Source organism: Arvicanthis niloticus, chromosome 12, assembly GCF_011762505.2.
Source record: "Arvicanthis niloticus isolate mArvNil1 chromosome 12, mArvNil1.pat.X, whole genome shotgun sequence".
Taxonomy (NCBI): Eukaryota; Metazoa; Chordata; class Mammalia; order Rodentia; family Muridae; genus Arvicanthis; species Arvicanthis niloticus.
Window position 1 is genome coordinate 18,623,717 of NC_047669.1, and position 23,191 is coordinate 18,646,907.

General features: G+C 40.1%; 1 protein-coding gene across 2 annotated transcripts in view; it reads right to left on the bottom strand.

Moving 5' to 3' along the window:
* The window catches only part of Pak2 (p21 (RAC1) activated kinase 2), a 63,254-nt gene that overhangs the window by 20,882 nt on the left and 19,181 nt on the right, over positions 1 to 23,191 (bottom strand). For both annotated transcript variants that reach the window (XM_034514977.1, XM_076942790.1), the window contains exons 2-7: positions 17,320 to 17,527; positions 7,161 to 7,261; positions 4,542 to 4,689; positions 3,837 to 3,868; positions 2,757 to 2,864; positions 1,189 to 1,321 (exon numbers count right to left, since the gene is read on the bottom strand). In XM_034514977.1, the coding sequence (XP_034370868.1) occupies positions 1,189 to 1,321; positions 2,757 to 2,864; positions 3,837 to 3,868; positions 4,542 to 4,689; positions 7,161 to 7,261; positions 17,320 to 17,506 (709 nt within the window). In that variant the 5' untranslated portion in view covers positions 17,507 to 17,527. The remainder of the gene's footprint in view (positions 1 to 1,188; positions 1,322 to 2,756; positions 2,865 to 3,836; positions 3,869 to 4,541; positions 4,690 to 7,160; positions 7,262 to 17,319; positions 17,528 to 23,191) is intronic.

The following is a 23,191-nucleotide window of genomic DNA, read 5'->3' on the forward strand; positions in this document are numbered from 1 at the left end:
TGATAATCTATGAAATGACTATCAGACTAAATAATAAATAAATAGCTGAATAATCCTTAAGTGGCTGTTCAAATGCTTCTAGTCCATCCTGTACTTTCCTGTATCCTTATAAAAAAACTAAGTATACTAGAAAGAAAAAAACTTCAATATGCTAAGAGATAGTAAGTTCAGGAAATTGCGGAAAAGTCATAAATTAAACCCATATTTACTATTAGGTCAAATGTGAGAAAATGACACAGTACTGTCACTTGCTCAAGGTAAGACATGAACATGTGACATGCAGTCAGAGTAGTCTATACAAGTCCCCACCACAAGGCAGCCACTTCACTCTGAGCTACACAACACAGTAAGAGGAAGCTGCAGAGAATCACAGCAAAGAGGACGGGATCACTGAGCCGTAGCTTGATGGCGGCACCACTGCACTGGCTTACTGCTTGAAGTAGCAGCTTTCCTAAGAAAAGGACGATTATGTATTTCTACAAAATTCCAGAGTAAAAGCAGGTTCACACTTTAAAGTATTGAGGAGTAAGAGCAGTAACTAGAGCTTGAACACTATCTACACGGAATCTTTCCCTAACTACCCCTCCCTCATGACTACTATGACCATCATGACCATCATGACCACCATGACCACCACCACCATGACCACCACCACCACCACCACCACCACAACCAGCTCCTCCTCCTCCCCCTCCTCCACGCCAGTGCTCTTTGAAGCTGCTGAAGATTTGCAAGTAGATATTGTTACCTTTCAATGCTTGACCTAAACCAACAGTGGTGGGTTGTGGGTTAAAAGGAAAGAAAAGACCCTACTCCTACAGACTTTATGCTGACATCCAGTACACAAGGTCACTTTTTTTAGGAACATTCGTGTTTACTGTGCTGTCTTTGGAGGTCAGAACACTTTGGGAGTGGTTCTTCCCTTTCTACATTTAGATCCTAGGGATGGAACTCAGGTCCTCAGACGGTGCTGTGTCCTTTCTCACGGAACTGTCTTGCCAGTCCATAAGAGACATTTTACAGGGTTGTACTGAGACACTGGAAATGCACACACTAACACACAAACCCCTTTGACAGAGTCGTGTCCTTCTGAAATGGCTGGCAGGGGTCAGTGTTGCTCCCAAGTGAGCAACAACTCTCCCCAGCTCTGGGTCAAAGGGTTTTAAACAATAAAGTAAGACTGCATACTTAATTTCTCCATAATCTCTTCATCCGTCATCTTGGCTTTCTTTTTCTGTTTGTCTGAAGACTTGGCACCACTGTCAACATTAGAATCACCAACTGGAGCAGGAACAGGGTCGATGACAGACCGTGTGTAAATCTGCAGATATAGGTCGTTGATGAGACTTCAAAAATTTTTTTCAGATGATTTTAGTAGCAGAAAATTCCTTGTTTCCCCCCACCCCCTTTTTGCAAAGCTAAGTTCTCTCTCCCACTGTTTTAAAAAATGGCAACAGTACAGTCACACAAGGAATACACAGCTAACAGGCACAGTGTTGCAACAGGTGTAATGTGGTGCACAGATATACACATCCATACACATAAAATAAAAATACTAGAAGAGCAAGCTTGCAGCTAGGCATGATCGCATACACCTGTATCAGGTGCTTGAGAGGCAGAGACAAAGGTCAGGAAATCCAGGCCAGCATCAGTTACACAGTGAGTTTGAAGCCAGCCTAGACTACATAAGACCCTTGGCTCAAAAGAAGAACAAAACGAACCCCAACACAAGTTACTAGAGAAAAGAATAAGGGTCTCGACATTGAAATAACTATAACTACCTGCCCTGTAAATTTTACACAAATTTTCCTTTTCTTTCAAACAGCCCATCCTAACTCATAAAGAACACAGTTTCAGACCTGTCTGCCAAGCCTGCTTAGAGTCCTGTGGTAGCATCAATCTGTGCGTTCGCACTCTCTTTACTCTACCCCTTTCCCCGCCCCCTCTCTCCACAGTGGAAGGGCAAGGCTGGAACAGTTTCTTACTGCCTGGAGCCACATAAGCCCCTACTCTTAAAATTCTCTTAGTTGGTGTGTAGTTTCAGTCTAAACTACTTCTTCATTAGACATACAGCCTTTTGAGAACAAGATTAAAATATATAATCCAGGGAACAGCAATGATCTAAGTTTCAGATATAATAGTGACCTATACTGAGAAAGCTAAAGAAGTACATCCTCTTTAGAATGGGGTTAAAAAAATCTAGAAAGGAAAGCCTCATAAGCTAAGTATTTTAACTCTTGAAGAAGCTGTTACTTTTCTTTTCTGTTTGTTATTTGAGAGATAGGGTCTAGCGCATTAGTGTGCAGCTCTAGCTGGCCTGGAACTCTCTAAAGTAGCCAGCCTCCAACTCACAGAGACTACCTGCCATGCTGGGACTAAAGTTGTACACCACCACACACACTCAGGACATTAAGTTTCAAAGTAGTTTTTTATGGATTTTAATTTACTTATTGTGTGTGTGTGCACACATGCCATAATGTGCATGTAGCAGTCAAAGGACAACTTGCAGGAGTGAGTTCTCTCCTTATACCATATGTGCCCCAGGGACTGGATGCAAGCTGTCAGGCTTGGTGGCAAGCACCTTTACCTGCTGAGTCACTTCATTGGCTCCGAAAAGCAGGTTCTGAAAAATAACTAAGTTTCTCCACAATACAGTATTTTAAGCTTGAAGGCCTTTTAACATTTTGACTGCAAGTCAAACACAGACCAATGTTTTCAAAAGACACACAGTTTCAGGCCATCAGTCTGTCACTCACTGATTTGGTGTGATCTGGCCGAGGGGCAATGACGGGAGGAGCAGCATCGTCATCATCATCATCTTCCTCTGTCACCACAGCTGTTGTCTCTGACCCCTTGGTGTTCAGCTGCACTCATCACAGCAGCAAGAGGAGGATAAACCAATGACATCCAAGGTTAAAATGGGGCTCCCTATAACAATAATCTTCAAAGTTCATTTCCTAATATAAAAACCACCAACTTCACTGGCTCCAACACAACCAATTAAAAAGTAAATGAATACATATGGTGAGCATCCTTTCAGGAGGGAGGGGACTCTGCTAAGGACTGAACCTGAGGCTCCTGTGATGTGACTGCTCTACCCTGAGCTACGTTTGGAGCTCCCAAGTATACTGGGGCACTATTCCTGCCCTTTACACAAGCACACACGGTGCTCTGTGAAGTAAGCACTCTTCTTCTTAGGACCAGACTGAAGGTTCTCTGGACTCTGTAGACATAAACCTCATTTTGAGGAATTTAAGAGATCCAGATTCACCAGTTAACAAAGCAAAAAAAGGAGCTGACAAGTGTTTTAACTATTTAGAATGTAACACAGTTTACCACACTCAGAACGGTACTGGTAGGAGATCTGGGGAGGAGAGAATATGCCATCTAGTTCACCATACTCAGGTTCAATATGGCAACACTGGAAAAGTAGTTAAATTGCTCTGGAAGCCATTACGAATATTAGTTACGTTAAACTGCCCAACAACCAGATCCTGTTTACTTAATATGGTTTCTTCAATTAATCAAATGGCTTTTAAAAAAATAAAAAGAAATATATATTCATTTAATTTTTTTAAAAGATGTATTTATTATGAATACACTGTTGCTGTCTTCAGACACACCAGAAGAGGGCACCAGACCCCATTACAGTTGGTTGTGAGCCACCATGTGGTTGCTGGGAATTGAACTTAGGACCTCTGGAAGAGCGCCAGTGCTCTTAACTGCTGAGCAATCTCTCTAGCCCCCATTCTTATATATTTACCAAGCAAAATAAAAATAGACTTGTTCTAAGCAACCTAAATTAGAACAGAAACTATAATAAATTATTAACTTACTGCTGGTGTTCCAGAAGGGAAGCCATCTTTCTCTGAATGTGAAACAGAAAAAATATTACCAATTTGAGAAAGAAAACTGGGAAATGACTGGGGGCAGGGCAAACAGGCAGGGTTTTGCTACATAGCTGTGGCTAGCCAGATGTCTGCTATATAGTCCCTGCTAGTCACTGCTTCTCCCCCAGACCCCATTTTAGATTTCATTTATGTTAGGTGTATCCTTGGCTGGTGTGAAGCTCCCAATGCAGACCAGTATGGCTTTGAACTCACAGAGATCTACCTACCTCAGATGAGTCGAGCAGCACTTCAATGTCAAATCCTGTCATTTCTGTATAGTCTGTCCCTCCCACTCTAGCCCACTCACAGCCATCTCTAGCTGACTTGTCTATATATTTAGACACTCTGCCTTCTACTGCCAGCAGCCATTTAATGGCATCAAAGAGGAAACGATTAAATAGGTGGAAAGCCCAAACATTGACCAGCTCTATTTCTGGCAAAATGATGAGGTTAATATAATCTCCAGACTCTCAGTCATGCTCTGGGCCAACTTCATCACTCTCTAAAGGGCAGATTTATGCAGGAGAGAAGGAGCGACAACAGTTATACTTTCATCTTGCATTTTCCCAGGAGGAATCTTTTATCTAGTCTACTCTTTTTCTTTTGCACTCTGCATTCGGTCCAGCCTCTGACCACTGCCTGAGGTCTTACCAGGAGGAGTGAAACTCAGGTACTTCTGTTTCACAGTGTTGGAGTCATAGAACTTCAAGACATCCAGCACGGCCTGAGGGTTCTTCTTCTGCTCGAGCTTGGTGATGTTGGAGGTCTGCAATAGGCGTGCCCACTGTTCTGGCATGCCCTAACCAAAAGAAATCTACAATTAGTTATGGTTTAATGCTCTAATAAAAACCATTTCACAGACCAATGACAACACCTGCCCACCATGTTATGGAAGACTGGGAGTTTTATGTGTGGGTGCTGGGACTGAACAAATGCTCCTAACTACTAAGCCAGCTCTACAGCCCATACATACTTATTTTTGAAACAAAGTTTCAACTATGTAGCTCAGCCAGGCCTGGAAACCAAAATATTTTGAGTTCCAGTTGCCTTACTGTTGGGATTACAAAAGTACAGTGGTTTTTATTTTGTTTTTTTGAGACAGAGTTTCTCTGTGTAACCCCAGCTGTCCTGGGACACTCACTTACTCTGTAGACAATGCTTGGCCTCAAATTTAGAGATCTGCCTACCTTCCAAGTGCTAGGATTAAAGGTGTATGCCACCATGTCCTGCCAAAAGTCTAGGACTATGTGATCAAAGGACAGACTCTCGTGTGGTCCTCCAGTACCTTCAAAATCTTGTTTGAGATAGGATCTTCTACTGTCCTAAAATGCTACCAAATAGATTGGGAGTGCAGGGTCACACCACAGCAGAGGTTGGGAGTACAGGGTCACACCACAGCATTTGGCTTTTTATGTGAGTTTTAAGGACCTGAATTCAGATCTTTTCATACTTGTAAAGATAAGCATTTTCCCAACTGAGCCATCATCCTATCCCTATCCATTTCTCTGTGTCTTAGGCTTTTACCACTGTGAACAGACACCAGGACTAAGGCAACTCTTATAAAGACAACATTTAACTGGGGCTGGATTATAGGTTCAGAGGTTCAGTCCATTATCAAGGTAGGAACAAAGCAGCATCTAGGCAGGCTTGGAGCAGGAGGAGCTGAGAGTTCTATATCTTCAGCTGAAGGCTGCTACCAGAATACTGACTTCCATGAAGCTAGGATGAGGGTCTTAAAGCCCACACCCACAGTGACACACCTACCCCAACGGGACCACACCTTCTAATAATGCCATTCCCTGGGCCAAGCATATACAAACCATACTCTGTATCTGCTTTTCCTAACTATAATTGATAGGCTTGGCTCTCTAGAGAAAAAGGTCATCCAATTACTAATTTCTTTGAAGTTTATTTTATGTGAGTATTTTGCCTGCATGTATGTGGATATCCACCTGTACATAGGACCTATATGCATCATGCACTCAGAGGTCAGAAACAGGCATCAAATACACCGGAACTGGAGTTGTGAGTGGTTGCAAGCCACATGTCGGTACTGGAAATGGAACCCAGATCCTCTGCCAGAACAAGTATTTTAAATTTCTGAGCCACCTTTCCAGCCCCAATCACTAATATTTTTCTGACAAGCAAAAACCAGTAAGATTTGACAACTAACTCTAATCATTGTAGTCAGTATATAGCCCCACACTCTGATGCCTAAAAGCAGGATTTAGAGTTCCAGGTTTTACTGGAACATAGTGAGACTTTGCTTTAAACAAACAAACAAACAAAAAAAAAAGAAGAAGAAGAAAAAAAAAAAGAAAGAAAACGAAGAAAAAAGAACTGATAATCCAATGGAATAGAAAAAGTTCAACACTAGTCATGTGAGCCCATAGTTATCACCCTAGCACATGGTCGGCAGAGACAGGAGGACTAAATTCAAGACCAGCCTTAACTACAAAATGAGTTTGTGGGAGGCCAGCCTGGGCTACATAAAAGTTTTGTCTCAAAAAACCAGAGAGAAGCCGGGTGGTGGTGGCACACGCCTTTAATCCCAGCACTTGGGAGGCAGAGGCAGGCGGATTTCTGAGTTCGAGGACAGCCTGGTCTACAAAGTGAGTTCCAGGACAGCCAGGACTACACAGAGAAACCCTGTCTCGAAAAACCAAAAAAAACAACAACAAAAAAAAAAAAACAAAAAACAAACAAACAAAAAAAAACAACCCCCCCCCCAAAAAAAAAAAACACAACGACAACAACAACAAAAAACCCAGAGAGAAAAATTGATTTGAAACCCAACATTGAAGAAAATGCTTGAGTACCTTTTTTGGTTTCTTATTTTCAGAGGTCAGAGAATCACCTCAGGCATGGCTGTCTTCCTCCTTGAGACAGGTCTCTTGCTCTCACTACCTCTAACCACCTCATGAGCATGCTGTCTCTGGTCCCCAGTACACAGCAGGAGCACTACAATCACTATTGTCTGCTTATGCACCCTGGAGATTTGAACTCAAGTCCTCATACTTGCATAGTAGGTACCTCTCTTTTTCTTTCTTTTTGGAGACAGGGTTTCTCCATGCAGCCTTCACTGTCCTGGAACTATGTAGACCAAACTAGTCCTGAAGTTAGAGATCCACCTGCCTCTGCCTCCCCAGTGCTGGGATTAAAGGCATGCTGCTACTACCCAGACAGTAAGTGCTTCTTCCCACCGAGCTATTCACCAACCCTTTTAGCCCTGCTTTAATGTCATAAACAAACCTCATTAGGTAAACTTACAGTGAACTCTCCCGTAACAGCATCAAAGCCAACATGGATGGTGTGCTCAAAATCAGATGGGGGAGAAATCTCTGGTCGTTCTTTTTCTTTCTTTTTACTTCCTGGGAGATTGGGGAGAAAATTATCTCTTTAAACAAGGCTAATTATGACATTTATTACTGTGTTTGTATTTTCCTGAAACCAACTAGGAATGAAACTATGATAGAAAACTGGTACACACAACATGCACCCTGCTGGAGGGTGCCTCCAACGACACAATTTACAGATGCCACTTGTGAAAGCCGATTTCTTCCTTCTTTCCCTCCCTCCTCCTCCAACTTTCTTTTCTGAGACAGGGCCTCATTCTCCAGCCCATACTGGCCTCAAATTCATGGCAATTCTCCTGTGTAGCCTAAGAATATTAAGTTTGAATGCGTGAGTTACCATACCTGGCTTACATTTTCCTTTTTATTACAGTTTGTAAATATTACATCTTTAAATTACTCAACTATCTTATAGTTGCACTGTAAAAAAAAATTATTGCAACATTCTTGCAACATCAGTAACATTTTTTGCACATTCAAACACATCAATTCCTTCTCCCCAGTCCTCCTCCTTTAATCTGTGGCTCTTAAAACCATGGATCTATTTCTGGATACTCTGCTCTCTTAAAATCATCTGTCTATCATTATGCCAATCCTGTCTCCCTTGATTACTGTCATCCTTATAACAAACATCAAAAGTACAGTCTAAGTCCTCTGTTTACTTTTTTCAAATCTGCTGGGATTTCAGGACCTCTACATTTCTATATGAAATTAACGATGCTTTACATTTTTACAAAGGCCTTCTAGGGCTGTGACAGGAATCGGATTAATCTATAAATCAACTTAGAATTTATACACAAATTACATTCTGATCCACGGCCAACAACAAATCTCTATGAATTAGGTGTTTAATTTCTCTCAATAATGTTTGCTAGTTATTGGGAGACAGAATACTGACCCTACCATTACTTTCATATTTCTGTAAAGGAATACTTACTTTTGATGCTACTAAAAAAGACAGTTTTGGGGTTGGGAATATAGCTAAGAGGTAGCTTGCTTGCTTAGCATGATTGAGCCTGGGGTTCAGCCCCACCAGAAAACACAAAATAAGCCTCATTCTTTAGGCCTAACTTTTGGACACTTTTACTTACTTTTAACATTTCTGTAGGCATCACAGGATTTTCTATAAGTAATATGCTATGGTGAACTAAAGGAGAGGCTGCCATATCCTTCCTAATTTGGGTAATTTACTCATTCATTCATTTCACCTTACTGAATTACCTAGCCCCTAGAACATGGTTAAGTGAAGATGCTAATAGGTATTTTTGTGTTTTTACTGAAACAGGATATGAAAACAGTCACTGTTTTTTTTAGTTTAATAAACAGTCAATGTTTCTAACATGCTCTTTATCAAATTTATTACATTTCCTTCGATTTCAAGTTTGTTCAACACTTTTTTTTTTTTTCCCCCCGGAGACAGGGTTTCTCTGTGTAGTCCTGGCTCTCCTGGAACTCACTCTGTAGCCCAGGCTGGCCTCGAACTCAGAAATCCGCCTGCCTCTGCCTCCCAAGTGCTGGGATTAAAGGCGTGCGCCACCACCGCCCGGCTAAGTTTGTTCAACACTTATGCCAGAAACAAATATTGAATTATGTCAAATGTCTTTTCTACATCAACTTATATGACCATACGGCTTATCCTAAGTTACACCAGTTTCCAAATGTTTAACTGGCCTTACAGTCATAAAATAAACTCTACTTGGTTCTGATTGATTGCTCTTCTTATACAATGCTGGATTATCACCGTTAAAACTTTGCCAACTTCAAGAAAAATATAGCTCTCTTTCTTTTGTAAAGTTTGGTTTGGGCAAAGTCACCAAATGTATCAAAAAACATCTCATATTCTATTTTCTGGAAATTATATAGAATTGTTTTATTTTTTCCTTAAATACTTCATTGATTCACTAATGATGGCAGGCAGGTCTTACAATTTTCTTTGTAGAAAATGTTTTAGCTATAAACTAAACTTTTTAAGAACATACACAGTCTTTAATCTTTTTTTTTTTTTTTTTTAAAGTAAACTTTGGAAATCTGTATAATTTACAAACTAAATCATTTTCCATAACTTGAGTTTATCAGTACATACTTGTACACAACATTTCATTGTGTCTTAGTGGAGACTGAATCTGGACCTGCATGTGTTAACCGTATGCTCTGCCCTGACTTTCACTCCCAATTTCAGCAAACCTTTTATTATAACCTACAAGCAATTTTATGTATTAAAAAAAAAAGCTTCATATATACAGGCGGTAGTGGCACTTGCCTTTATCCTAGCACTCAGGAGGCAGAGGCAGAGATAGGCAGATCTCTGAGTTCAAAGCCAGCCTGGTCCACAGAGCAAATTTCAGGACAGCCAGAGCTATATAGCAAAACCTCATCTTGAAAAACAAAACAAAATAACAAAAATAAGAAAAAAACATCCCAAATAACAAACCAACAAAATCCCAACTTCATATACAAAAGTAGAAACTATAGGTTATAGTTTTGGCTCTTTTATTGATCATTTTTGCAATCATCTGAATCTAGTTTTATTATTCTTTTCCATCTATGCTCTATTTACCTTTTTAAGTTACAATCCAATGAGGTTTACTATACTCATTATCTCACACTCATTATCACCATATAACTCGCATGTTTTATCAACCCCTAAAGAAATCTTTTCTTAATTAGCAGTCCCTCATTCTATTCTAACCCTTCATCAAATAATAGTGTCCTTTCAGTTTCTTACTTATTTTTATGTGTATGTATCTGTATGAGTACATGTACATTATTTGTGTGCACATATCTTCACAGGCCAAAGGAAGCCATCAGATGCCCTAGAACTGTTTTCCTCTGACAAGAATTTGTCTTCTTTTCTCAAAGATTATGCTGTATATATATGTATGTTGGCTGAATTATTTGGCTTGTTGGTTTTCTGCTTTAAGTGGAATGCTTCTTTTAAAATTTCTATTTAATAGCGGTTATATCTAGGTTGGGTAGTGGGTTACACCTCTGATTGAACAATACCAAACTTATAAAGCCTATGATTAACATTTTTAAAAAAAATGTATAAATGCAAAAAGGAAAAGGGGGCATGGGATAGGGGTTTTCTAAGGGGGAGGGAATGGGGAAAGGGGATGCCATCTGAAGTGTAAATAAAATATCTAATAAAAAATTTCTATTTAATAAAATTACAGATTTTTGGAGACAGGGTATGTAGCTTTGGCTAGACTTTGGCTAGGCTTTATTGTACTTATTAGTCCAATAATTAGCTGGCTTCACAGGCATGTGTCATCTGGTACTCCCTGTTGCTCTGGGCTCTCCTGTCTATGTGTTTTCTTCAGATGTCTGGTGACTCTTTGTTGTTCATTTTTACTGAAAAACATTACACAACTAAGTGGGAGACAAGCTAGATCAAAGATGAGGACAGGGTTCAGTGTCAGAAGTACTTTCCCCAGAACATTCTGTTTATACAGAGAAACCTTCCAGTGTCTGGTCTGAGGGCCTGGTCAGGCAGAAAGTACTCTGAAAGCAAGGCAGGCAAAAGAAGTTTTGTGTGATGACTTGGACCAAATCTTTACTTTTATTCTGATGCTTCAACTTTTCAGATTTCCCAATGAGAACATACGTGTGGCTTGCTAATGGAGTGAGATAGTGAATCCTGACGCGTGTACTAGATAGGTTCCCATGTAGATTTAAGTACTTCTCACTTCACCACAAACAGTACTCTCCTCTCCATACAGTTTCTAAATTCCGAGCCAAAGATTGATTCTTAGATGAGAAAATGGTTCCCTTCTCTTTCACTCCATTTTGCAATTGCTGTCTGTCCACTTAGGCAGGTGTGGTCTTTACACTGCACACCTCAGTGCATACTGAGAATTCCTGGGCCCTAGTGCCTCTCTTCCTTTTCTTTACCCTTACAGTGACCTGAAAAACAAATGCCTTGTGAATTATCATTTTAGTTGGGTTTGTGGGTTTGGCATGCACAAGCTTGTATACACACACACACACACACACACACACACACACTGAAAGTATTTTAAAATAAAATACTTTGGCTAGACTTTGGCTAGACTTTGTTACTTAGTAGTCCAGGCTGGCCTCACAGGCATGTGTCATCTGGCATCTGTATATTTTAATATCTCAATACCCAAACCTATTTAATTCCACTTGTTTCTCACAAGGACTTGTCTTATTTAGTCATCCCAGGGGGAAGAGCAAAGCGTTTTTTATATAGAATCTGAATAATTAAAAATGTGGTCCACATGTCACATTTAACCAAAAGATACTACTGCACAGCTGTTTAATAAATCTGTATATAAGGTAAACATGCTAGGACCTGTTTTTCTTTGCTCACAAAGACACCACTAATCTAGCACTCACAGGAAACAATACCAGTTTTTGACCAGTAATGACACATTTCTGAAAAATGTCCATACTTCCTCTAGATCCTCTAGGTACATATATTTATCAACAGGAGCTGTGGCAAGAAGGCAGTCACATCAATTGTGGAAAGGAGCAGAGGGAGGGCAATTATTAAGTTTGCATACAATTTTGTTGTCTTTACTAAAACACACAATTACACCTACCATATGCAACCTTTCATTTTCCACCAGACTGACTTGAGTAATCTGAGGTTAGAACTTGTAGTTCTCTTTATGTCCCTGTACTTCTAAGTCATACTGCAAACAGAAGAAAGTATTTGCTGGCTATGAACTAACAGTTTCATTTGTATACTGTTTTTGTAGAAATAACAGAGAAACAAAACCCTGTGTATTGAAAAAAACATTTTTTTAAAAATTCTCTCCAGAGGCTTTTCTCCTGTTGGATAACAGGAGAACTTCTTCACCATTTCCCAATGTATATTATTGGGAAAGATGCCATTTTTTTATATGACCTTGATCATGGATACCTAGTCCAACGTGGGCATCAACTTCAAGCTACATCAACCACAGCTGTCCCCCACTGACCTAACGTTCCAGCCAGCTGTTTCACAGCTGAGTTCCAGAAAATCACCATAGTTCTGGTGACCAGATTATAAGGAAGGCCAGCTGGTGTCAACAGAACATTTCATAAATGTTAGAGATATAAAAGAAAATGTTACAGGAAGACATGAATGTGACTAAGCAGCCCCGAGATGTACCAATATATATTAGTCCACTCAAATGAAAACAATGGGCGAGCAAGGTGCCTCAGTGGGTAAAGATGCCTGCTGCCAAGCCCGACAACCTAAGCTCAATCTCCTAGACATGCATGGTAGAAGGAAAGAAGCAGCTCTTACAAGGTGTCCTTTGACTTCTACACATGCACCATGATTTGCAGGCTCATGCACACACACAAGCTCAGTTAATGTAAACTTTTTTGTTTGTTTGTCTGGTTTGAGACAGAACCTCTCACCATATCTTGCTTTTGCTATTTCGGAACTGACAAAGATCTTCCTGTCTCTACTTCCTGAATGCTAGGACTCCACTCTTGGCCTAATAATTTTTTTTATTTTATTTTTTTAGATCCAGTTTCTCTGTATATCTCTGGCTGCTATGGAATGTTCTCTGTAAATCAGGCTGGCCTTAAACTCAAAGATCTACCTGCCTCTGCCTCCTGAGTGTTGGGATTAAAGGTATGCATTACCACCACTGGCCAAAAATAAATAAATAAATAAAATTAAAAAATAAAAGGAGGATGAAAAGGAAGAGGAAGAAGAAATCTCTAATTAAAAAAAATTATGCAAGACACCCTAGCTTTAGAGAAGAAATATATTCATGTTTAAAAATATTAAGTCCATTTCTCATTTTTGCTTGTCACACATAAAAACCTATATCTACAGGCAACCAATCATTTGATGGAAAATAATGGACCATGGAGACTTCTTGAATCACTTCTGAAACCTATTAAATAACCAAACAGCAGCAGTAGGTAGAAGCAGTAAAATCCCAAGCCACATGTTGACATGAAATTCTAAGGCCTGGCTGGAGAGATGGCTCAGTGGTTAAGAGCATCCTCTGCTCTTCCAGAGGTCCTGAGTTCAATTCCCAGCAACCACATGGTGGCTCACAACCATCTATAAAGGGATCCAATGCCCTCTTCTAGTGTCTGAAGACAGATACAGTGTACTCATATAAATAAAATAAACAAATCTTTTAAAAGAAAGAAAGAAAGAAAGAGAGAGAGAGAGAGAGAGAGAGAGAGAGAGAGAAGCTGCTGATAATGTGACCCCACTGCCTTGTTTGGAAAAAAAAAAAAAGAAAGAAAAAGCAAAAGCTAAGGCCACTGCCGTTGTCTACATGTCACCTAGCTGAAGTCACAGGAACAGTCCCATCTCAAGTTGAGCCTGGTATCCCAGCACTTGACAGAAGGAGCTGGAAGACTGTTGTGAATTCCAGAACAGAAGAGAGGAAGAAAGAAAACATTTATCTGTTTAAACAGAAGACTCTTCTTGTGATTTAGAATAGCTTCAACTGAGAGAAACTAATCTTGTTCTGTCACACATTTATTCTCAGGGAAGTAGGTGAAATATAAACTAGTATTAATATTAATACTGGATTTCTAGACAAGAAAGATGTTCACACATCATCTTTGTAACTCCTCGGATATGAATCTCACACAGGCTGAATTGTGGAGTGTAAAGCTGCCTCAGTTGATGACTGCACCACCAACTCAACACTTGCTATCTGACTAAGCCAAGACAAAGGCTCATTGCTGTTTACATTATTAAAACTACTAAATTGGCTAAGGGCTACTGCAAAAGCCTGACAGTTTCCAAGGCAGTCAGTCTTAGACCTCCAATAAAACCTTGTTTCTATATGGCTATTACCAGTACTTCAAATAGAAACATGGCCGGCTCTTGTCCTGACTTAAATTCTGCAATGGTACCCCAGGAAACAAAAAACCTCTCAACTCCATACCACAGAATACCAGGCCCTTTGTGACCAGATCTTTTCCACCGTTTCTGCTGTGTGCAGTTCTGTGTGATTATCATACTTGGCTGTTATTATCAGGTGCTCTGTTGTTAAATCACATTCGCCTGCAGTAAGTCCCTTGAGTGCACATGATCCTGTGGCCTGGCCATTAACAGCTTTTCTCTAGGCACAGAATACACTAGGATTGTCACTTCATTCCTAGTCTTTAGTCTCAGGCTGTTTTCATTTCTGTAGGAAGCCTTCTCAAATACTCAAATTAGTCAGATATCTTACACTAGCACTGTTACTTTTCACAGTTCACAATTACAAGGTGCATTTCCCCACCCTGCTGAAATGAACTTAGGGCCTCCTAACATGCTAGCCACTATGTAATCCATGAGTTATATAGTCCAGCTCTACTAGCTTTTGGACTAGTATCAAAGGGTAGGGGCCATCTGCTTTGCTTATCATTTTATTCCTGGTGACTCAAACAGAGTATGCAAACATTAATAGGCAACCAAAAAGGAATCCTTCATCAATTGTTATAAGAGGTGTAATTCCATGGGATTGTGTCAAACTGACAAGCTTTTCTAATCCAAAAGTCAACAGAGTGAAAGAACAACCTGCTGAGAGAAAATATTCAAACTATTTAATCAACAAGGGATCAATATCCAGAGTATACGAGGAACTCAACAAGTAAAAATAAACAAACATCCTGAGAAAAAAATTGGTAGGTGATCTGACAGACTTTTTCTTTTGGGGAGGAGAGTGTCTCACCCTGAAGCCTTGGCTGGGTAGCTTAAAACTCAGAGACCTGCCCACCTCTTCCTCTCTTAGTGTTGGGACTATGGGACTAAGGATGTGTGTCACTACTTTTAGCCCTGACAGTTTTCTGTTTTTGAGACAGGGTTTCTCTGCATATCCCTGGCTGTCCTGGAACTCACTCTGTAGACCAGGCTGATTTTGGAACTCAATAGAACTGCCTGTCTCTGCCTCTGGCAGTTCTTAAAAGAAGAAATGTAGAGGCTGCATCAATTCCTTCTGACTATAACAAGACATAGGACAAAATGTTATATTACAACTGGAAAATAAGAAAAATTCTTAATTTCTAATCACAACTGATGATGGACTTCAGAAAACTGCAGTCCCTATACTGTCATTTGTTTATGTGTATGTCTGTCTATAGTGTATGCATGTGAGTGTACCTTGGAGGTCAGAGGTCTACGTTGTCCTTTTCTATTGTCCTTATTTTCTGAGACAGTGTTTCTTATTGACTGGCTAGACAGTGAACCCTTGGAATGTGCCTGACCACACCCTCCCAATGCTGTGGTTACAGGTACACCTGGCTTTTTATATAGGTGCTGCGGTTAGAACTCAGACCTTCAGGCTTCCAGAATAAGCACTTTACCCACCAAACACTGCCCCATATTGCCTTTTTTTTCCTAATGTGTGTTTAAGTAAGAGGACCATTTGTGGGAGTTGGTTCTCTTTCATTATGTGGGTGTTGGGGCTTCATTCATATTTCATTTCTTATATTAGCTGTGTCTTAGTTTCATTTTCTCCCACTGTCACATTGTACCTGTAACCAGGAACCAAGAAAGATGAATGCTTCTTCTTTTCACTCAGCTCCCTTTTCCTACTTAGACAATCCAGGATTCCAGCCAGGGAATATGCTACCCACAGTGGGCACGTGTTCCCATCTGGATTACAGATCAAGCTGACAACTGAGGTTAACCATTATAAGCAGGTACCCTCAAATATCACTACAATAGTTTAGCTATATGTTCATATGCTGGAGGCTTGAACCCAGTCTGTAGTATAGAAAAGAACGGGGCATGGTTCTGCATGCCTGGAATCATTCCTGTTCTTTGAGAGGTGGAAGCAGGAAGACCAGCAGGCACAAGACCTGTCTCAGCTATAGGACATACAGAGATCGATGCCAGCCTCAGCTATAGGAGACTATCTAAACAAAACAAAACAACTCAAAACAACAACAAAAAACGGTATAGAAAAGTAGCTGAAACTTTAAGGGGAAGGAGCTCACAGAAGGTACCTGGGTCATGACCACCTGGATTAATGTTGGTGTCACAGAGCACAATGACTTCTGAATGAGTACATTCTGACAAAAGCCTGCTTCTGGATTTGAACATTCTTACAGGCTCCTCTTCTGAATCTTCACCATGCTGTGATACTGTCCTCATCAGACACTGGGGCTATGCTGTTTGCAGGTTCTAGTTTCTAGCCACCGGAAGCACAGGCCGAATGAAGAGCCTTTTTTGGGGGGAGTGGAGTAAGGGCTGAGACAGGGTTTTACTTATATACATTGGATGACCTGGAGCTTAATATGTAACCCAAGCTGGTCTCAAACTCATGAAGACCCACCGGCCTCTGCCTTCTGAGTACTGGGATGAAAGGAGTACACCACCACCCCTACATAAAGTACCCAGTCTTAGATACTTTATTAAAGCCACACAGGATAAACTAGGAAAATCAAAAATCTCATTAATGTTAGAAAGCTGTAAAAAGGTCTCAGAAAATGAAGTGCAGAAATTCACCATCTGCAGCAAGCAATTAAACAATTAATCACAGTTTGATAAGGTAATCTTGCTAGGTATGGCAACACATATCTGCAGCCAGGAGAATCAACAGCTTGGGCTACATGGGAATGAATGAATGAATGAATGAATGAATGAGTTTGTTTGCTTTTGTTTTGTTTTGTTGTATCTCTAAATACCTCTAGGCTGGCTTTAAATTCTTGAGCTCAAGTGATCCTCCTGTCTTGGTCTCCCACGTTCTAAGTAAGGGGTGTGCCATGAGATTCTGTTAATAGTGCCTGTTATCAGCATTGAGGTTTTTTTATTCTTTATTTTAAAGATTTGTTAATTTTTACTTTATATGTATGAGTGTATGCCTGCATGTATATATGTGCACCAGGTGCACGTCTAGTGTAGGTGGTGCCGACAGAGGCCAGAAAAGGGTGTTGGATCCTCAGAAGCTGGAGTTACAGACTGGTAAACTGTCTTGTGGGTGCTAGAAATCAAACCTAGGTCATCCTCTGCAAGAGCAGCCAGTGCTCTTAACTGCTGACATCTCTCCAGCCTCTCCAGTTTTCTTAGACTTGTAATTCGTCGTGAAGATATCAAGATGGACAACAGACGTATCATAAGCCAATGTGAGACTTCTGAATTTATAGCAGCTGTTTACCTTTTTCTGTGCCTGAGAATATGGAGATGATTTTGTTCCTGGGTTTTTTTTCCTCTGGAACAGAAGGCAAAGGTTTCAAACTGTGATTGGCTGATAAAGGATCTTTTCCTCCGGTGCTAAAAATGGTACTGCTCATTCGCACTGGAGGTGCTGGGGGCTTGTCTTCTAGCTCTCCGTTATCAGACATGATTCCCAATTATGAAATGGCCTAAAAGAGACAACCCCAAAGCATTTGATTAATTACAAGGTTAAAGACAGCACAGACAGCAATTACCCCCACCACAGATGCAAATTAGAAAGATGCGAAATTTGGATAAATGATAAAAGATAAAACAAATTTCATAAAACCAATCTCCACTGAATAGCCACAGAAATGTTTGAAGAACATATTCACATTAACTCATTACAAGCAATTTACCTAATGATTCTGAAATGACTCCAATATATAGAAGAAATGTTTGTGTGTTGCCTCATTTTCGTCACAAAATTATACAAACTAAAATCACCTGGGAAAAAGAACAACCCTTAGCTGAGAACTGCCTCCACCAGACTGGCCTGCAGATAAATCTCTGGGTGGTTTCTTGGCTAATGACTGATGTGGAAGGGCCTAGTCCAATGTTGACAATGCCACCCCTGGGTGGTCCTGGGTCATATAAGCAAGGAAGCTGTGCAAGGCATGGGGTAGGAACAAGCTAATAAGTAGCATTCCTCGTGGTTTCTACTGCAAGCTCTTGCCTTGGCTTTCCCTGATAATAGACTGCAATCTGTAAGTCAAATTAACATTTTCCTTCCCCAGGTTGGTTTTAGTCAGTGTTTGGATTTTTGTTTATTTTAAAATTGTCATGTAATATCAGTGTTTTAACACAGCATTAGAGAAGCAAATTAGAACAGTTTGAATTTTTTATGATTTATTTATATTGTATGTGCTGTGTTTTGCCTGTGTGTGTATGTGTATGTGTGCACTGAAGTTGCAGACAGCTGTGAACTGCCATGTGGCTACTGGAAATCAAACCCAGGTCCTCTCCACCAGCCACTGATCTTATGCACCAAGCCATCTCTCCAGCCCATTTGTTCTTAAGGAATCAGACCTAATCTTGTAGGGCTCCTCCTGCCTTATAAATGCTACGATTACAGGAATGGCACACCACATAATATGGAATCTTAAGAAAAACAGATTTCTGAAGAGGAACACTATGTCTCTTGAGCAGCTACACCGGATATCTCTGCTAGGTCAACTGTTGGAAGTAGAGATGACTGAATGCCTGGCTCCCCTTTATACATGTATTTACGTACACATACATACAGGAAGACCAGAAGCTGATAAAGGTGTCTTCCTCAATCACTCTAGACCTTGAATTTTTCAGAGTTTCTTATTGAAGCTTGAACTCAACAACTGCCTTGACTGGATGGCTAAGCAAGTCCCAAGGAGCCTCCTATTTCTACCTCCCTTGTGTTGTGATTATAACACCTAGTTTTTTTATATAGGTGCTGAGGACCCAAGTTCAGGCTGTTATTTTACAACACTTTGTTGACTGAGCCATCTCCCCAGATCCAGTTCTTTAGCTCACTATTTATTTTTAGAGCACTGATTGGTGTTTCACCTGCATGTATGTTTGTGCGAGAGTGTCAGAATATGTTACAAACTAATCATGTGGGTGCTGGGAACGAATTCTCTTAACCTTTGACCACTGAGCCATCTCTCTAGACCCTAGTTCCTCAGCTCTTAAACCTGACAGGGATGCACAAGAGCCTTGTGATTGATTTTAATTTAGTCTTTCAAATGAACATTCCTAAAAGAATGTGCCACTAATTGAAATTGATGAAATGGAAATGAAAATACAAAGAATCAATGAAATGAAAATTTGGTTGTTCTCTTTTGAGTAGGATGACCAATAAACTCTTAGCCAAACTAACAAAAAAAAGTTTAAAATTAAAAGACAAAAAGACATTATAACAAAGATCAATGAAATTCAGAAAATCATAAGGACATACCTTAAAAACTTAAATTCCACTAAATTGTAAAATCTAAAAGAAATGACAAATTTCTAGATGCAGATAGCCTACTATAATTAAACCAAGATAAGTAGATCTGTAATAAGCAATGATATTGAACAAAACCCTCCTAACTAAGCAAAGTTCAGGCCCAGATCAGAATTAAAGACATCTTCTTTCTCTGCTTGAATTTTAATAGCACTTCAAGTCTTAGCTAGAGACAAGAGATCAGTAGTTTTCCCACAGGTTGACAGTAAACATTCTGAGAAAGCAGGGAAATGGCCCCACAACTGCACACTGCCTCAAAATCAAAACAAAACACACAGTGGAATAAATACAACCAAAGAAGTAACAGACCTCTAAAATGAAACCTTTAAAACATCAAAGACATTGAAGACATTAGAAGATGGAAAAAACCTACTACACTTCTGAATTAGTACAATTCATATTATAAAATGGCCACCTTACCAAAAGCAATCTGCTGATTCAAGGCAATCATCAGAATTCCAATGCCACTCCTAACAGAAATAGGTAAAAGAATCTTAAAGTTAACAAGGAAGCACAAAAGTCCCAGGTAGCCAAAGCAATCCTTAGCAAAACTAAGAATGCTGAAGGTAACACCATACCTGACTTCAGTTTACACTCAAAAGCCATGGTAACAATGACAGCATGCTACTGGCACAAAAACAGACATCCAGACCAGCTGAACAGAAGATTCAGATATGAAACCACACAGCTACAAATACCTGATTTTTGACAAAGATGTTAAGAATATACATTGGGAAAAAGATAGCCTCTTCAACAAATGGTGCTAGAAAAACCGGATGTCCATATATAGAATTAGATACTTATGTCTCACAAAAACCAACTTGAAATAGATCTAAGATCTTACTGTAAGATCAAAATTCTGAAACTGCTAGAGGGAAAACGACATAAAACACTGGCATAGGCAAGGAGACTCTTAACAGGGCCCTTAAATTCTGAAACTGCTAGAGGAAAAACTAGGGCAAACACTTAACACTGTTCTGAATGAACCCCTCTCACTCAGGAAATAAGGTCAACAAACGACAAATGGGACATCATGAAATTAAAGCTTCTGTACAATAAAGGAAATAGTTAATCAAGTGAGAGGCAACCAGATAATAAGGGGAAACCTTGGCTAGCTACATAGCTGGGAGAGGTTTAATATCACACAAGTGTATTCAGCCTTCACTCTTGCAACACAGTATCATCTACGAAGGAAACAACTAAATCACATACAAAGACAAAAAAAAAAAAAAAAAAAAAAAAAAACCCTCATAATATTTGAACTAAGTTTAATATTTTGTTTTGGGTCTCTTTCTATCCATGTAGCCCATGAACTGCAGGCTGGACACACCTGACAGAATAAAGAACTAAACAAACAAACACCAAAAAAGCAAAAACAAAAATCTAAATAACAACAAAAAAAAATAAATCAAGCAACAAATTAATGGGCTGATGAAATTAACAGACAGTTCTCAAAACAAAACAAAACAAAAAACCCTGAAGGGTGGGTGGCTCAGTAGGTAGTGGCGCTTACATCCAGGCCTGACAGCACTTTGATAGACTCCTATAAGGCGACAGGAAGAGAACTGAACTCTAAAATTCCAACCTTGCCCTCTGACACTATGGCATTCACAAATACATGGACACAAAACAAATCTGAAATACAAACAGCAATAAACACATACAGAATGCCCAATCTCAATAAACCATCAGGGAAATGCAAATCAAAGCTAGGCTGAGATTCCAGCTTAATGGTAGTCAGAATGGCAGTCACTAAGGGAACAAGTAACAATAAATGCTATTAAGGAGTCCAAAGAGAATGCTAAGCATTGCTGGTGGGGCCAGGCAGTGGTGGCGCACACCTTTAATCCCAGCACTTGGGAGGCAGAGGCAGGCGGATTTCTGAGTTCGAGGCCAGCCTGGTCTACAGAGTGAGTTCCAGGACAGCCAAGGCTATACAGAGAAACCCTGTCTCGAAAAACAAAAACAAAAAAACAAAACAAAACAAAAAAGCATTGCTGGTGGGAGTGTAAACTAGTTCAGTTATTATGAAAGTAGTGGTAGAGGTTCCCCAAAAACCTAAAACAAGAACTTCTGTAAGCCCCAGCTATATCACTGATGGTTCTGCCAATAGACTCTTAAGTCAACATGTCACAGAGACACTAAAAGGCCAGAGCTCAACTGCAGCACTATTCAAAGGAACTACACTATGGCATGGACCGTAGACATCCAACAAGAGAATCAGGAAAGTCTGAGATATCTGATTTGGAAGAATAAGTGTGTAAAGGGACAAAAGGAACCAACAGGAAAGGCAAGAAAGAGGGAGCACAGGGCATTGTAGGAGTCAAAGACTCAAATATAACAATACTCTTGCACTAAAACTTACAGGATGTGCTATGGATACAAGAGTCAGTCTCTGAAAATCTGAAACAGGAAATGACTGGCTTCTGAGTACAGTGATAAAGTTAAATGTATAGCATACCCAAGAATCAGTGTGGCTGTAATGCCAAGACTCTTGTCACTTTTTAATGCCCTGCTCAGATAGACAGGTGACATCTCTCTCATAGCTAACTTGGTGGACATTTTAACTCCACTTGCATACATGTATAGATATATATTCTGTCTTTTAAACTTAAAAATAAATTGTGTGTGCGCGCCTGCCTGTATGAGTATATTCTGCCTGTGTGGGAATGTCTGAGGTGGCCTAAAGAAGACATCTGTTCTACTGGAGCTGGGGTTACTAGAGGTTGTGAGTTACCTCATTTACTGCTGTGCATGGCAGGCTATCTGGCTCATGAGTTTCTGAGGAATTCCCCTGTTTCTGTCTCCCATCTTCTTACAGGAACACTAGGAATATGTGTATTCTATCTGGCTTTACATGAATTCTGGGGATCCAAGCTCAGGTCCTGACACCAGCTTGGTGTGTTTTACCTGCCAAACCATCTTTCCAGCCCTATTTTTGCTTTTAAATCATCCATCCATCCATCCGTCCGTCCGTCCGTCCGTCCGTCCAGGATGCACATGAAGGAGTGTGTGTAGGTTAGAAAACAAGTTGAGACAGTGAATTTGCTCTTTTCTGTGTGGGTCCTAAGGACCAGACTCAGGTCATCAGGCTTGGAGGCAGCTACCCTGACCAGATGAGCTCTAGTCTGTCTTATAAAACCCATGGAGTACAGCAGCAGATTTCCACCTTACATAAATTCTCATGTAAAAGTATGTATAAGAACCAAACAACTCCTCAGTAAACAAGGTATTGAATAGTAATTGGATCTTCATTTTTTGTGAGAAAACTTATCTACAATAAAAATGAGGCCAACAAAATCCACACAAAATTTAAAATAATCTTTATTTTTTCCAAGTTAGCTCAAATTCTAGGACTTGGAGAAAAGCAGTTCCAATCTGAGAACAACTGAGAGATGCCAACATTATTACTTCCCTCTGAATCTTGCAGCTTTCTTTCTTTCTTTCAGAGAGCACATCACACATGCTACCTGTTCTGGTGCATTACTCTGACATACATTATCTGCCACATTTGATAGGCAAGTATCAAAAAGTAAGAGACTTACCTAAAATATGCACACAGATCTAAAACTAGTACCAGACCCCAAGTCTATAAAAACCGTGGAGTACAGCAACAGAAGATCCTTACTGTACACAAATTCTGATATAAAATTATGTATGTTAGAAAACCAACATTCGCCGGGCGGTGGCGGCGCTCGCCTTTAATCCCTGCACTTGGGAGGCAGAGGCAGGCGAATTTCTGAGTTTGAGGCCAGCCTGAGTTCCAGGACAGCCAGGGCTACACGGACAAACCCTGTCTCGAAAAACCAAAAAAAAAAAAAAAAAAAAGAAA